The sequence below is a fragment of the Buteo buteo genome, chromosome 15 (genome assembly GCF_964188355.1).
Source record: "Buteo buteo chromosome 15, bButBut1.hap1.1, whole genome shotgun sequence".
Taxonomy (NCBI): Eukaryota; Metazoa; Chordata; class Aves; order Accipitriformes; family Accipitridae; genus Buteo; species Buteo buteo.
The window spans coordinates 12,357,134-12,373,337 of record NC_134185.1 but is presented as its reverse complement, the minus strand read 5'-3'; the positions used below and the strand labels follow the sequence as shown (position 1 = coordinate 12,373,337).

The following is a 16,204-nucleotide window of genomic DNA, read 5'->3' as shown; positions in this document are numbered from 1 at the left end:
ATAATTTTTTGTGCAGTGAGACTCCTAGAATCACTGATTCATTCTTGAATTCAGCAAAGTTCTGATTTTCACAAGAACTATAAAGCTGGAAGACAGTTTCTCTCCAAATGTTTTGTATGTTTTGCAGAAGATGTAGATTAATGTTACAGAAGATTCCACTTCTTCCCCCTTTTGTTGTATTTAGATTCTGCCAACTTGGAAGGATGCAAGTGTTTTGAGTATTATTTGAGTGCTTGTTCTTCTCCAGTGTTTAAAATGCTGTCATTTTAACGTTTCAGGGAGTCTTCATTATTGTGACTTTGCCTGCCATTCTCAATTTCTTTTACTATCCAAATGATTTATTTCATGTGCCCTGCTTAAGCATTACTTAAGTTGCATTTCTTTTACCTGCTACAGGGAGAACTGCAGTCAAGAACTAAGCGTATGTTCAGATCTAGTTCAGCTTATAGCTTTTTCCCTGAAGTTGACACCAGCTGCTTCTCACCAGCTATCTGGACTGTGGCACTTGTTACACCTTAATGAAGTAAGAACAAGTTTTACTTTAATTAGTCTTGCAGAAGAGTCAACAGACTCTTCAAAATAGGTATGTCTAAGATTTTTGACATGCAGTTTTTCTGCCTGTGCCTGACAATAATTGTTCCTTCTTTTAATAAGAAAGGTTATTAACTGCGAGCCTGCAAAAAATGTAATTAAAATGCAACATTAAAACATATATAAAACACAACAAAATCTTAAATAACATCATTCTATATGATCTAGTTTGTTACTATTGTTCCATTCACCCATCTCTGATCTAATGGAAAAAGGGAAACTGATTCAGTGGCAGGTGCCATCCTGGTTGTACCTATATATTCAAAATAATTTTATGCTGAAGAATAAATACTTTCCTCTGTTTCTGTGCCTCTAAATTTTTTTAGGTCTGTGTTGCAAATCAGATAGACTGAGACAGTTATTTGATGTGTTTTCTGTAGAGCATTTAATGTCAGAAATTCTGATCAGTTAATATTTAGCTATGATAAAAGCTGAGTAAACAGCAAGTTCACTTTAAATGCTTCAGAGCAGAATATTGGATAGCTTTATTTGTTTCATGCTTATGCAACCTCATGTATCTAACAAAAGGTTGGACAGTTGTAGACTAGAGGCTGTATTCTACAAACTTGCCCTGTAAACACACTGCATATTCCACAGACAGAAGGAGGCAGTGCAGACCTCAGGAAGTAGTGCAGACCTCAGGAAGTGTACTCTTTTTGTTGAGAAGAGATGCAAGCAAATGCTATGTCAATTTGAAAGGATCTTTAGGAATATTTTGTACTATCCTTACTGAAAAAGTGTCATACTCTTCCTTTTTTGTGTGTGTATGTGGACTTGATTCTCTTCTGCTCTCTCTAAATTATTCTCAGCTCTAGGTTTTTCTCTCTCCTTAGATATCCCCTGAAGAAATGTCTATTCTGTCCTCTCAACTAGTTAATGCTGCATTAGCATCCTTTTGGAGCAGTACTTTCACCACAGATCCAGACTACTGGTTGACTTGGAGGCCGCTACCTGCAACAGAGGAAAAGAACTTTGCTAAATCCCATATGAACTGTTCTGTGAAGGTTTGTCTCTTCTGACCTAATCAAACAACTAGGTTGAATACTCTTTTGTTAAATAATTCAACAGCTTTCTAAAGCAATACTGTAAATTCTAGCATAGTCAGTGCAAGTTGCATCTGAACAATCTAACTCTTAATCTCTTAATTTAGGGCCCAGGTATTTTGACCCGAGCCGTTTTCTCAAAGTGCTTCTTTGAAATTCTAACTAGCAGCAGCAAGACAAGCCAGTGGGATGTGAGTGGGCTTCCCGTTCTGTCATCATCCCATGTGACGCTGGGAGAATGGATGGAGAGGGCACAGCAGCTTCATGAAGTCAGCACAGCACTATGGACCAACCTGGCTGTCTCTTCAATAGCAGATTTTAGGTATTAAGACCTCTCTTACGCATATATGTTATTGAAATAAGGCGTGTTATGGAAGTTTGCATACCACATGTAAACATTTTTCCTTTGCCTCCAGATACACAGATGCTAGACTACAAGGAATAATGCTAGGCAGACAACTCTCTGCCCTGGTAGATCTGGTTCCAATGGATCTTCAAGAAAAATTTTTGGCATGCTGTGAGAAGCTCTACCTCAAGGATCCTGTTGCATATGAGTACCTTTTCAAGATACTTAGAAGCATCACTGATCAAGAGTTACTTCCTAAAGAATTCCTGTTTCTCCTGCTCACTTGCTTGCAGCAGTTCTTTGGGGAAGGCCTTAAGGAGTTACCAGAGACAGCTTGGCGAGGAAGCCTCTGGGTGAATATTGGTTTGGTGCAGATCCAGGTGTGGCTTCCGCAGACCAGGTTTGATCCAGCTGTTAAAAGAGAATACAAGCTCAAGTATGCAGAAGAAGAGGTGAGTGTGAAGCTGAGTTGCCTTTTACCTCTGTAATGTATGAAATTAATGCAAAGGAGTTTGGCTTAGGTGTTCTCGGGCAAATCTTTGGTCATGATTTTTAAACTATATGGTTAGAACTTATTTTAATGTCCAAGAAGATGATGTACCTGCTTGGTTACCAAAACCAGAACCTCAGAGAATGGTTTATTCTTCCCTTTGTAGTTACACCAGCTGGAGTGTGAATGGAAAACAAATGATTTTTCATCACAGCTGCATACAGGAAAAAGCATTGAAGATGAAGCGATCAGCAACTATATTCATCCCCATCTCAGGTAACATCTCAGGCACTTAACTCTTCTCTTTTAGACTGGAAATTTCATCTTTGGATGCTCAGGCTCCAAAGCTTTTCTCCACAGCTTTATAATTTTTGTGTTCTTTTGTAGAAATAAGGGTTGCTGATTTGAAAGTATCAATTTGCGTGTTGAGGTGTTAAAGAAAAATACAGAAGCTGTTTTGTTTACTTGCACTGACTAGGGAATTGTCTGTACACACTTTGTACTGCTGTAAATACAAAAGTTAAAGCAGTGGTCTTCATATCTTGATAAAATTGAAGCTATGCCCAGAAGTGAAAAGAAAGCCATGCATCTAAATTATGGTAGTTTCATTAAAATGTGACAGTTATCAACAAATGGAAATGAGATGGAATGTGTGTCTGTTACTGTAACTCTTCAAGGCCTCACTAGATGCCAGTGCTATTTTGCGGAGGTTTTGGACTGCAAAAAAACCGGACTGGGTAGAAATCTCCAGATGTATATTTTAGCAACAACCTTTGCACAGGGTGCTGTGGATGAAGTAAATATCTTACCACACAGAGTACGCTGTTGACATTCAGAATTTGTAGGCATTTTTTGTTGTTGGGTTTTGTGTTGTTTTGGTTTTTTTATTTGAGGAACTTAAGGAGGAAATTTTAAGTGAACAGAGATTTCTCCTTCATGCAGGTTTCCAGGTGTTCCTTGTGCATGGAGATAAAAACTGGGTGGTATTCATTATTTTCCACTGTTAATGGAAGTTTTCGATTTCATGATTACACACACAGAGGATCTGATAGTTCTATGGTGTTGCTTAAAGAGAACAATAGTCATTGAAAGTAAATTCTGAATGGCTAAGTTTTACCAATTGCTACCAGTAATACTACTTTTTTCTTAATGCTCACAGAGCTGTCAGGTCACAAGCAAAAAAGTAATTGAAGTTTGTTGAAGTGGAGGGGGGAGAAGTACATATGCATGCTATACAGGTGTCACTTCTTGTTTTTTCCTTATTTGCCATTTCACACAAACTAGCAGAATATTTCTGATTAATCTTTTTCTATATCTAACTGTTATGTTATATATATCTAAACATGTTTATATGTCTAAACTGGTCAATGTTATTTCTTAACAGACTGTTGCATGAAAGAATGCAAAGGTTGAAGGAGCAAATAAGCAGTCTTTCCAGAAAAAAGGCCTTCAGGCCTCCAGCTCCACCCTATGATTGCTTATATCAGGAAGCTCACCAGTACATCAACAGCATAGCACAGGTTTCTTCAGTCCAAGATCTTTTAGCCCGCCTTCTGCAGTTCCTCCGTGGGGAAGGACCTAAATCACTCCAGGCAATACAAAACCTTTTAAATGAAGAAGCATCTTGGCAACAATCACACCATCAGTTTAGAAAACACCTGGCAGAGGAGTATGCTGTATTCCCTGATGCCATCATTCCACTGCAAGCTGCCATCTCACAGTTGCAACACGGCATGCGATTAGTGGCCTCTGAAGTTTATACAGTGCTCAAAAGTTTTGTGCGTCCAGCTGATCTGACCAACCTCCTCACTTCTTTGTTGACATTTCCTTCTGTTGGCCATGCCTTTCCCACTTACTTGGCTCGTGCAGAAATTTTATGCTCAGTGAATTCAGTTGAGGTCCTTCATGGACTTAAAAAGTTTTCTCTGAAGCACTCTGAAGTAGAATCTGAGGGAGTAGAGCAGCCTTGCCCAACTCTGGAACAGCTCTTAGTGAATGCTTTGTTACATCTTCGATGCCATGTACTATCCAGAGGAGAGATGGACAAGAAATCTCTGCAGCTTTTTAGACATCTGTGTCAGGTAGGAGCTGAATGCCAGCAGCCAGGATTCTTGCACTAAACTACCTTGTCCCCATACAAGACAGACATGGATTTGTTAAAGCAGGTCTGGAGGAGGGCCACAAAAATTATCAGAGGGCTGTAACACCTCTCCTGTGAAGAAAGCAGGATGGAGTTGGGGTTGTTCAGCCTGGAGAAGAGAAGGCTCTGGGGAAACCCTATTGTGGCTTTTCAATGTATTAAAGGGGGCTTAAAAGAAGGGCAGAAAGAGACTTTAACCAAGGCTTGTAGTGATAGGACAAGACACAACAGTTTTAAACTGAAAGAGGGTAGATTTAGATTGGACATAAAGAAGAAATTGTTCACTGTAAGGGTGGTGAGACACTGGAACAGGTTGCCCGGAGAAGCTGTGGATGCCTCATCCCTGAAAGTGTTCAAGGCCAGCCTGGATGGGGCTTTGAGTGACCTGGTCTATTGGAAGGTGTCCCTGCCCATGGCAGCGGGGTGAACTAAATGATCTTTGGCGATTGCTTCCAATCCAAGCCATTCTATGAGTCTACCTTGATAATTGTCAGTAAAATGTTCTTAAACTTTTCTCTTTTTTTTTTTTTTTCCATTGAATTGATAAAAGGTAATTTTAACATAATCTAAAATACTGGATTAACTTGTTTGGATTTATTAAAGCATAAAATTATAGCCTGTGATGGTTACCAAAGATTTTATTTATTAAAAAACCCCAACAAAACCCAAAACCACACCAAAAAAAAAACCCAAAAGACTTTGTAGAGGGTTTCTTTATGAAATGATTAAGAAACAAGACTAGAACTTGGCCAAGCACTCTGTTGCATACTGTTTTCTGTGCTTTTTCCTCATTGTTTTTTTGAGAGGGCAATTTACAAATCTTCCTTCAAGTTAGATGGCTTTGATATATACTGCTGTAGACTGTAGAGGAGGAAAGAGCCGAACGAGATAGATGCTGCCCCTTTGAAATATGAGGTGATTTTAAACATGAACTTGTGTAAAAGTATGCTGCTTTGTGTTTCCTTAGGCAATTATAAATGAATGGGATGAACAGGAGCGCCGTGCCCAAGAGCGGGAGGCAATGGAACGCAGTCTGTACAGATACAGAAGTAAAAGTCATGGGAAAGGAAGGAGTGAGGAAGAGGAAGAAGAAGAATTTAGGAGGAGATTTCCCCTTCACGAAAAGGTAGCAACTGTCTTGAAACACAAAAATTATGTCTGAAGTAGCTCCTGAAAAGGTGTGCTATAAGTAAATTGAGATGAGGAATGAAGCAGTTTTTCCGTCAACCAAAAGAAAAATGTGCAGTAGATTTTGATAGAAAGGTGTTAAGTACTGTGGGTTTAGTTTATTTTCCCTTCTGCTTGTAGAAAGTTTTTGGAATTAACTTCTGGACTTGAACTGTACTGTGGTTCAGCTGAATAATTCCAAGTTACTGAATGACGATGTCATTAGTTATTTGTTGTAAACTTCATGAATTTGATTCATTTAACAAGTAAGGTCTGCTGAGGTTTAATTACCTCTGAAGAAGCCTATTCTCCTTGATTAAATAAAGCTGTGAGATGTTTTTCAAATTTAACTGGCCTGCATTACTGAACAATTTTTGAAGTGTGTCTTCACCAGTCAATGTTGTGCAGTACAGAAATGCACAAGACAATTATGTGCGTCATTGTGGTGTTGGGATGTAATAGTTCAGAACTTCAAGTGACCAAACAGCATTGAGGTGGTTTATCAGTAGACACAACTGCTGCTGCTTTTTCTGAAAGAGATTTATTTAGCAGCAGCTCAGGGCTTACTGTACTGCACTCTTGCCTGCAGTAGTTATGCCCTTATTTGTTTTATTCACCTGTGTTCTGTTTCAGACACCTGAGCTGGTGAGGAAGGCAGTGTATATAGTATCATTAGCAATGCCAAAAAGTGCAAAAAGGGAGGTGGGGAGAGGAGGCATTAAAGGAAATGATAACTGACCTTTGATTACCATGTAATTTGCAGGACTTTGAAGATATCACAGCTCAGCCAAGCCTAGAAGAAAAAACGGAAACTAAAGATCTATTGGAAGACCAGCTGGAAGTTGATAGAGCCCTTTTGTCCAAGAGCTCTATGCAAACAGTAATGATGGTTCATCAAGAGTTGTGCTTAAACTTTGCTCGATCCCTGTGGTATCAACAGAGTCAGCCTTCTCATCAAGCTAAACATTATTTCAGTACATTTATTTCCTGTTACCAGACTGGTGCATGTCTGGTGTCACAATTCTATCCTTTAATTGGTAAGATTGCTAGTAATACTTCAGATGTGCAGGTTTAGCTTTGCAATTATTTGTTTCAAATTAATCATATTGCAGGTCATGATACGACCTAATATGGGGAAAATGCACAAAACCAGGGGGTTTTTTTCCCAAAGAATTTGTCCCATGTTCAGAATTGCCTTGGAATGCTTTGATTTTTTTTTTTTTATGGATTATTTTACTTGTATTCAATTTGTTAATATACAAGACCAACACCGTTTAAGAATAAACTGAGTCTACTCCATATTCTGAAACATTGCTCACTTGCATCTGCATAATCCTGTGGAAGATGATGCACTTGCAGAAATTTCCCAGGCATAAAATTGGCAGTTAAGTTTTAATGGAGCTTCTATAATTTTTTACAAAGTGATTTATTATATTTACCCTGAATTTTGGCATGCTTGGTGTGAAAAATTGTCATAACAATGTGCAAGACCTCAGGATAATATTTTCATGACTTCTCACAGCAGAGCTATATTTCAGTTCTAATCTAATAAACGTATATGTGTGCAGTTAAGCAGATAATGCAACAGGACTGCAGTTTCTGCAGTAACTTTTTTTTGTGTTCATACATGAGGTGTAAAATATGTGTATAATTTTTTTGTGTATGTGTGTTGGATTACTTTTTCAGAGTGTCGTGGTTTAACCCCAGCAAGCAACTAAGCACCACACAGCCGCTCACTCACTTCCCCCCCGCCCCAGTGGGATGGGGGAGAAAATCAGGGCGGGGGGGGAGTAAAACTCATGGGTTGAGATAAGAACAGTTTAACAGAAGAGAAGGGAAGAAGCTAATAATGATAATAATAACAATATTAAAATGACAATAATAATTAAAGGACTGGAATATACAAGTGATGCACAATGCAATTGCTCACCACCTGCCAACCAACACCCAGTTAATCCCCGAGCAGCGATCCCCCCCAGCCCCACTCCCCACCCAGTTTCTATACTGGGCATGACATCACATGGTATGGAATACCCCGTTGGCCAGTTTGGGTCAGCTGCCCTGGCTGTGTCCCTTCCCAACTTCTTGTGCCCCTCCAGCCTTCTTGCTGGCTGGGCATCAGAAGCTGAAAAATCCTTGACTTAGTCTAAACATTACTTAGCAACAACTGAAAACATCAGTGTGTTATCAACATTCTTCTCATACTGAACCCAAAACATAGCACTGTACCAGCTACTAGGAAGGCAATTAACTCTATCCCAGCCGAAACCAGGGCAAGAGTCTTGCTACTAATTTTGTAGTAAATACCTCCTTGATGTGAATTTATGCACAGAGGAACTGTGGTCTTCTGACAGGATCGTAGCTCACCTTTAGGATACCAATTTTTCTTTTTATACAAAAATTTGATGAAATATAGGATGTAAACTTTAAGTATGTCTCTTTTCTTCCCTACTCTCATCTCATTGCTTATGTGTGTCACATTTTTATATCCTTGTAATACATAACATGCTAAGGCTTGGGATACAGGGGAAAAAAAAGAAAGGGGGGGGGGGGGGGAAAGAACTTTTTCTATTCAGCCAAAAAAGAATTAGTAGCATGTGTGATGCCTTCCTTTTTTTGCTTCCTAGGTGCTGAAATGAATGATAGTCTTTTGGGAAGCCAACTACTAGTTAGCACTCTTCTTCGCAATACCTTTTTTGAGGAATTAACTTCAGATCTTGTGCTGCAGCAGGATGGCCCATATGACTTCTACCAGCATCCTAATATTCAGCAAGTCCGACAATGCCAACCTGTACTTGATAATTTTGCTAAAGAAGTAAATGGGCTACTGCAGGAATGGCCGGAGCATCCAGTACTTGTGCAGGTAAAAACATCTCAACAAATGTTTGGGGAAAACTGGAGCATTTTAGAATTGCATTTGTGTGTAAATATCTGTATAGATATGCATAGTCATGTGCACTCATACACTTGCCTAGATGTTTGTATTACTTACGCAAATGTTTTGAAGACATTCTTCTTAAGAGGGATTATTTGCTGTTCTATTTTAATTATGAAATGTTAAGTGGTATTCGTTGCCTACTCTGATCTTACAGCTTTAAACAATCTGCAACCTGCCATACCTCAAAGATTCTTGAGATCTTTTGCTGTTTGGGCTCCTGGTTTTTTGTTTGGTTTGGGGTTTTGGGGGGGGGTGTTTTTTCCAAAACACTTCTTTCACAGTGCTTTAAAACAGGTATTTTTGGTCCCACTTACAGGGCCTGTGTGGCCCTCTGGTTATGTTTCTTAGAGTAATGCAGAAACTCAGAATCGATAGGAACTCTTTGCATTAGGTCATTTGTGCTCCTTTCCCAGAGTGCACTGGCCTTCACTGAACTACTACTGAGCTTGTACTAAAATGAGGAAGTTTAAAAAAAAAAATAAAAATCCTTACTTCTTGCAGAGAAGGGTTATGCTAATAAAAACTAGCTTAACTTCATGATTGCTTCTGTTGAAGATCAGTTACGATAGGCTGAACGCTTGTTTTTTTTATTCTGCAGCTGTTAGTTGTGATGGACAGAATCCGGAGTTTTCCCCTGTCTAGTCCTCTCTCAAAGTTCCTGAATGGCTTGGAAATCCTTCTTGCAAAGGCACAGGTAAGAAAATAGCTAAGGGAAACTTTTATTTTCTCTTCTATATTTCCTTATTTGTATTGGTACCACGATAAAAACAACTGAAAGCTGTCTGCTTGCCAGGATTTGGGGAAGTGAATTTGCTCCATGCTGTAAGATTAAGGAGCAGGAATGTAATCCAAAGTACTGCATGAGTCTTGCCATGCAAAGACTAATTCCTGGCTTTGTATAAAGGAGAATTTTTTATTTTCTTTTCCCCAGGACTGGGAGGAAAATGCTAGTCGAGCTTTGTCCTTGCGAAAACATCTTGATTTGGTCACACAGCTGATTATTCAGTGGCGTAGATTGGAGTTGAAGTAAGAACTGTCCTTCCCTACTGCTTTTTCTTAGATACTGTTAACAGGGTGGGGGGGGTGGGGCAGGGCAGGGCAGGCTGTGGCTGTCCTAGTAACAATATGGGGAAAACACCAAAGTGGTAGCTGTACTGGCTCAAATGAGCATGTCCAGCCCATGGTGACCCTATGTATATGCCTCAGGAGGAGTAGAAGCAGGACAGATAACTACAGTACTTTATCCTAATATTTTCCCAGTGTTCTCCTGTTTCATCCTAGGGTTTACTGAGCCTGCAGTGTTTTGTCTATTTAACAACCCCCATTAAACTTTCCTTAAAAATTATTGTCCAGTCTCCTGTTAAGACTATGTAAAATTTTTATATCCACAGTATGCAATGATCAGGAATTCCACAAGGCTACCTCAAGTTTTGTGAAAAGAAACTTCTGAACCTGGCTCTGATTTTGTTTTACTGTCCCTAGTTCTCTCATATTTAATAATAGTGGCAAAGCAGTGATCCTCAAGAATTGATTGTGTATATTAAGCATATATGCAGATTATTCCAGCCTGCAAAATTTTCCTTTAGTTTAGTAGAAATAGAGAATAAAGTTTGTGTTGTTTTGGAGTCCAAACTTCCCACAATATTTTTCTTTATTTTTTATTCTCTCCCCATGCTTTTTGTTTCTAGCTGCTGGTCAGTAAGTTTGGACAATATTATGAAGCAGCATGTAGAGAAATCCACAAAACACTGGTTCTCAATCTATCAGATGATTGAGACGTATGTTCAAGAACGGACAGAGGCAAACACAGAAGGTAAGTGCTGTCCTTACATGAATGTGTGTTGCAGTTCCAGCAATTACTAAGGATCCATAATTAAGGTCCTAAATGCCAGAGTTTGACAATGCACTTTCAGGTGTAGTTCTTGTACCCTTTGCCCTACAATAAAATCCATGACTGTATAGGGTCTTCTACGTAGAGTGAATTTTGCTTGGTGTTTACTTCTGGAACCACCTGTGTCTCTCATAGGGCTGACATTGTAATTTATGTAAAGAAAAGATGTCTGTAAAAAGCATCTGAAAGAAAGTAGAACTTTGGTAGCTGCATGTCATGCACATACAAACATTTCAAACAGATTTGGAGGGTAGGAGGCCTCCATCTGCAGCTGGAAGAGTCACCTCTTTTTTTTTTTTTTTTAAACTGCACAAATTGTAATTCATATCCCAGCTGAACTGCTTTTAACATTCTGTATGAAGCCTAAAAAATTCTTACAGTAATTATGTTTTGGTACATACTGTTCCTAGCAAATCTGTCTGCAGGTGTTCATGTTACATAAAATAGGGGAAAGAATATAGCTCTCAGTCCCTTGCCTCCCCAAAATTTAATGAAATTTTAAAGATGAAAGTAGCATCCTCTCACATGAGGCAGGGTTATTCCAATCTCATGACTAATGAATGCACTTACTTGATGAGCTTTGTATCCTTGGGTTATTTTACATCTCTAAGTGGACAGCATGTCATCTTCCATAGGTAATGCTCTAAAGACACTATATTCTCTACCAGGTTCTTCCAAGATCTACTTCTCTCTTGATGATTTTGAGGAGTTAAGGAACTGGCAGTGACTAATTTATAGTATGACTCATCATGACCAAATAAGCCAAGAGAGTAGCCAGCTATTCTTTAAATACTTGATGCACTCTGAAATTGGACATGTAGCTGGCCTCCTTGGTCGCTATCTTACTGCTGCCTCCATTGTCACCTCTCCTTTCTTCCAGTGTGGTGTTTGTTGGTTTTACTTACTATTAAATTAGAATTATCTTCCCCCACCCCACCCCTTTCCTGATAGACACCAGGTAGGTAGTTGGAAGTTTACAAAGAGCAGACAACAGTTTTCGTGTAGAGGGTTGTTTTTGTTTTCTCCCCCTTTGGTTCTAAATTTCTGGTGCAATGTTCAGAAACTGAGCAAATGGATCTGAAAACGCTGATCAGCATGCTACAGGCTTTCATTGAAGGATCCACGCTGGGAGAGTTTCATGCACGACTTCAAGCACTACTGGTTTTCCACTGCCATGTCTTGCTGATGCCTCAAGTGGCAGAAAAGGGTAAGTTAGCATTACATGTGTTGAGTCTTCTTTACAACAACCTGACCATCGGGTATCCACAACTTTCCAAACAGATCACCAAGCTTATAAATACAACACAAGCCTATGCAGCTGTTTTTTGCCATTTTCATGAAGAATACTGTTGGTCAGTTTACCCCATCTTTTGGTATTGCTAAACTTCATGATTGCAAAAAAAACCCCGGATGCATTTCTTCTCTTGATACTGAAGAATATTGTGTTTTAAAAGAAGCTTGTTATTGTCTGTCCCTTCCAGATGTTCTGTGCAGCATCTTGTGGAATCTATACAATTATTATAAGCAGTTTTCAGAGTGTATTGAGGCCAGAATCACTGAACTTCGTCAACCTATAGAAAAGGAACTTAAGGTAAAAGGAAACTTCACTCAGGCAACATATTGATCTAATCAAAGGAACAGTGGAGCAGATATTATTATATTAATATAATATATAATTATTATAATAGATCTGTTGGCCACTGAAATCCCTACTATACCTTACATTTTCTTTGGCAAGAATTTACTTTTGAGGTGGGGGGGTTGGCTGAAGTCTTTAATGTTTGGTCAGTCCCATTTAGCCATGGAGGTTTCCACCCAGTAGCAAAGCTCCTTTGGATTTCACAACATTTGGCTATGCAGCAGTTTTAGCGTAAACACATCTATTAATAGAATAAGATGCCTATGCAATAATTTGTTCACTTACTAAAATGTCTTGCATTTTAAGACCGCCAGATCATTATAGCTGATCAGCTTTAAAGATAATCTTTTATGTGCAAATACTTCATTGCATTTATGTAAGTAATCCCATTGATTTATTTATTTTTCTAATAGGAATTTGTGAAAATTTCAAAGTGGAATGACGTCAGCTTCTGGGCTATAAAACAATCAGTTGAAAAAATACGCAGGTAACTCAGAGTTTGGAATTAAGCTCTATACTTGGAAACATCCTTCTGGATGATTTCTCTGTGATGTTAAATTTGAATGCTAGAAAATTTATTCTGCTCATAATACAGTGAAAACATTTATTTCCAGTAGCTGAGAGATTTCCAGGATTATAAAACCCAGTAACATTTTTGCTTTCCTTTGGTAATTAGGACCCTCTTTAAATTCATGAAGAAGTTTGAAGCTGTTCTGGATGAGCCATGTCGGCCTGCCTTGGTGGAAATTGGTAAGGAAGAGCAGCTGGACTGCTTGCAAAAGCAGGAAGAATCTGAGAACAAAGAGACCAAAGTTCAGAGGCTAAACAACACATTAAGAAAAATTCTGTCTGCTAGAACAGATGTTGCCAAGGTGACTGTATTCTTTATTCTAAGTGTGGGAAGGATATTTATTCTCATCTATATGTTGCTTTTCACTGATTTATGCAGAAAAATCTTATGTAAGTGTGAAATCTGTTGAATATATTGCCAACTTTTTTGTCTTGTGTTCAGTGTTATGAAACACTGCAGATGGGTGGGAATGCAGCATGGAAAGACAAGCATGTTTGGTATAGATTTGGCACAATATCTATGCTCTAATATAGAGATGATAGCAGTTACACATTTCATCTCCAAGTTGCTTGCTTAGTGTCTGCAGCAATTTGTTACTTCACTGCAGTGCAGTAATATGAACTGGGAGTTGAAATTATTACCACCCTTTTTTTCTAAACAGGGACCCAGACAAATGATCATGTAGCTGTAGGATTTGTGCATATTTGAGTTCTGACTAAATATAAAGTTACTTTGAGCTTGAATCCTGATAGGGGAATGCACTACGTTGTCATACATTTGTTGTTGTGTACTGCAAACATTTGCCTTGGACTAGCTGATAGGTGGTAAATCCTACTCCACAGTGCCACAGTTTAGTGTGTCTTTAATTAAATTGTGCAGCTTGGAGAGGAAGTCAACTAATTTTCTTCCTGAAATAGATTCCTGTTCACATCCATTAGTTTTTATTAATAAGATGCAAGGAGACATCATAACTCATCAGAATTCGGGTGTGAGTGGGAAATGGTCGGTGACTCTCAGCTTCCAAGGCTTTGTTCTGTTTCTTCAGACCAGGAGAGTGGCTGATCTTGCTCTTGTCCTGTGACAAGCCAGGAGGGTAGAGGGAGGTGGCAGAAATCTGATGCAAATCTAATGTGTTTGGTTGTGGGTTTGGTGTGTTGGTCGGTGGTTTGTTTGTTTGCAAGCCTGTTACTGATAATCAGCAGGGTTGCTGGTTTCACTTGTTGCAGTTTCATGTTGTCTTCAAGTGTTGGTGCTGAACTGTTCAGAGGATCACGTGGACGTGTTCTGGGGTTTCAGATGAATGCAGAATTTAGCCCTTGATTTTGCAGCTATTTACTCTTAATGGTCAAATAAGACAGTTTTGAGTATGTGTGTATAATTGGACTGTTTCTTTCATTTTTTTTCTCAGAGGGTGTTCCCAGAAGAATGTCAGGATGGCATTACATTTCATACAGAATCTCTTCAGTATCGTCTGCCTAAGCTTACTAAAAAAATGAAGAAAATGTGTACCACAGTTACAGAAAACAGTTCATTCTTAAGTCTGGTGGAAGATCTTGACCAGTTCACAGGTTGAGTATTCTTGTGATTTCCATACCATAATTGACCTCTGTAACATAAATGGAACAAATCAGGAAAAAGTGTAGATAGTTCCCTTCCAAGACTATCTTGCCATGGCTGCTTTGTGTAAGTTAAATTTTCACATCTCTTACCTGTCCCTGCTGTCTTCTGTACAGGTGGTATCATTGTTTCTGTAGTTGAACTGCAAAATCTAACATTTGATCAGACAGCAGATAAGGAGAAGCAGAAATCAGAGGCAAAGCATATTCAGATGCAGAAGCAACGGGCTTTGTCAGATCTCTTTAAAAGCCTTGCTAAAACAGGTAAGCATTGAATAAAAATGTGCTTGGTTTAAAAGTACAAAGTTCTTAAGCATTTTACCATTTTTGCCAATACATCTAAACCCACCATAATACTATGTTCTTGAAGTCATTGAGCCACTGATACGTAGAAGCATTTAAGTCTCTTTCTCTTCGTCTGTTGACTATGAGGCCTGGTGTGTTAGCCCTTTCAAATACCTTCTATTCTTCTTACATTCCATTAGATGTACAACAGTAGCTCTTCTGAAGCAGAAATCTACTTTATCTCCAGTCAGAAGTCACTGCCTCACTTTTAGAAACAAGAGGGAAGCTCATTATCTGGTATCCACTCTCTGACCCAGAACTGAAATTAAGTTAGCTCCTTTGAATGAGAGCCCATCTCTTGATTGACAGACTGGCAGAGGTCGGATTGGTAGAGGTGTGGTTGAGCCATGGAGGCTGAGTGGTCTATTGATGGGAATTGTTGGAGGCACCCTATTCAGCAGCCCAGTCTCCACTGCTCCCCTTTCTAGTCTTAAGGTAAAGGACCTACCCAAACTATTAATTGTTGCCTTTTCCTTTGGTGTTATGTTAAATTATTCATCATCTGAGCAGTTTAGAAACCAGCAGAAGTAAGCAGTCGTATTAAATAAACAGCTGTCTGACAGCATTCTGCTAAGTCATAGCCAGAAGTAGAAATTAATGTAACTTGCCAGTTTTGTTTCTTCTTTTTTGAAGAGAGTTTAGTGTTTTGGTGCTTCTCTTGGAAGCCATAGCTTCTGGCCTGCAGTGATCCTAAGAACTTCTCTTTCTCTATCTCCACCCCCCTCCCTATCCCAGTGTCCCATGTCATGCCCCCCCGCCCCCTCCCCCAAAAAAGGAGAGATTTCTCCATTTCTCATGGTTGCAGAAGGAAGCTTGGAAACATGGTTAAGAGTTCCGAGAAGGCATGATTCTGATAACAAACTAACTCAAAGTGTCACAGCACTTGGAAAATAAATGAAAACAAAAAGTTCAAAATGCTTTTTGGGAGGCAGGAGGAGGCTTCAGTTGTAGTTTTGAGTGTTTGTAGATTATACTACTTAAATGAGTTGATATGTGTACTGAGTAAATAGTTCCCAGAAGATTAAGGTCCTTTTGTATTTAGGTGACTGCAAACACAGGTGAATCTAAGTGGGAGGTTTCTAGCACATACAGTTTTCCTGTATTTGGCATTTTTTGCACCCGCTGGTGCCAAAGGGATATCTGCCATTGCTACCCTGTGAAGTTTGTGGGGGAGGAATGGCATACTGTGATGATTGAACTAACACATAGGATTTGAATTCTTTGCTGGGCTCTGTCTTTGATTTCAGGTGACACCTTTACCATCATCATTCATCAGCCTTTTCATGTCTTAAAAATGAGGCGATGATCCCCAACTCAGCTTTCTTAAAGGACCAGGAGAAGTGAAAAGTGTTGCTCTTAAGACTTGTTCTCCATTTTGTCTGGAAAAATGGCAGCGTAACCTAGATAGCTAATGAATATTTATTACA

At 39.1% G+C, this 16,204-nt stretch overlaps 1 protein-coding gene across 2 annotated transcripts in view; it reads left to right on the top strand.

Annotated features, from left to right (window-relative positions):
• The window catches only part of MDN1 (midasin AAA ATPase 1), a 101,667-nt gene that overhangs the window by 60,997 nt on the left and 24,466 nt on the right, over nt 1–16,204 (top strand). For both annotated transcript variants that reach the window (XM_075046608.1, XM_075046607.1), the window contains 18 exons: nt 397–523; nt 1,425–1,595; nt 1,742–1,956; nt 2,051–2,432; nt 2,637–2,746; nt 3,855–4,551; nt 5,578–5,736; nt 6,541–6,814; nt 8,405–8,640; nt 9,314–9,409; nt 9,647–9,741; nt 10,404–10,528; nt 11,667–11,813; nt 12,088–12,197; nt 12,659–12,732; nt 12,922–13,117; nt 14,225–14,384; nt 14,550–14,696. In XM_075046608.1, the coding sequence (XP_074902709.1) occupies nt 397–523; nt 1,425–1,595; nt 1,742–1,956; nt 2,051–2,432; nt 2,637–2,746; nt 3,855–4,551; nt 5,578–5,736; nt 6,541–6,814; nt 8,405–8,640; nt 9,314–9,409; nt 9,647–9,741; nt 10,404–10,528; nt 11,667–11,813; nt 12,088–12,197; nt 12,659–12,732; nt 12,922–13,117; nt 14,225–14,384; nt 14,550–14,696 (3,521 nt within the window). The remainder of the gene's footprint in view (nt 1–396; nt 524–1,424; nt 1,596–1,741; nt 1,957–2,050; nt 2,433–2,636; nt 2,747–3,854; nt 4,552–5,577; nt 5,737–6,540; nt 6,815–8,404; nt 8,641–9,313; nt 9,410–9,646; nt 9,742–10,403; nt 10,529–11,666; nt 11,814–12,087; nt 12,198–12,658; nt 12,733–12,921; nt 13,118–14,224; nt 14,385–14,549; nt 14,697–16,204) is intronic.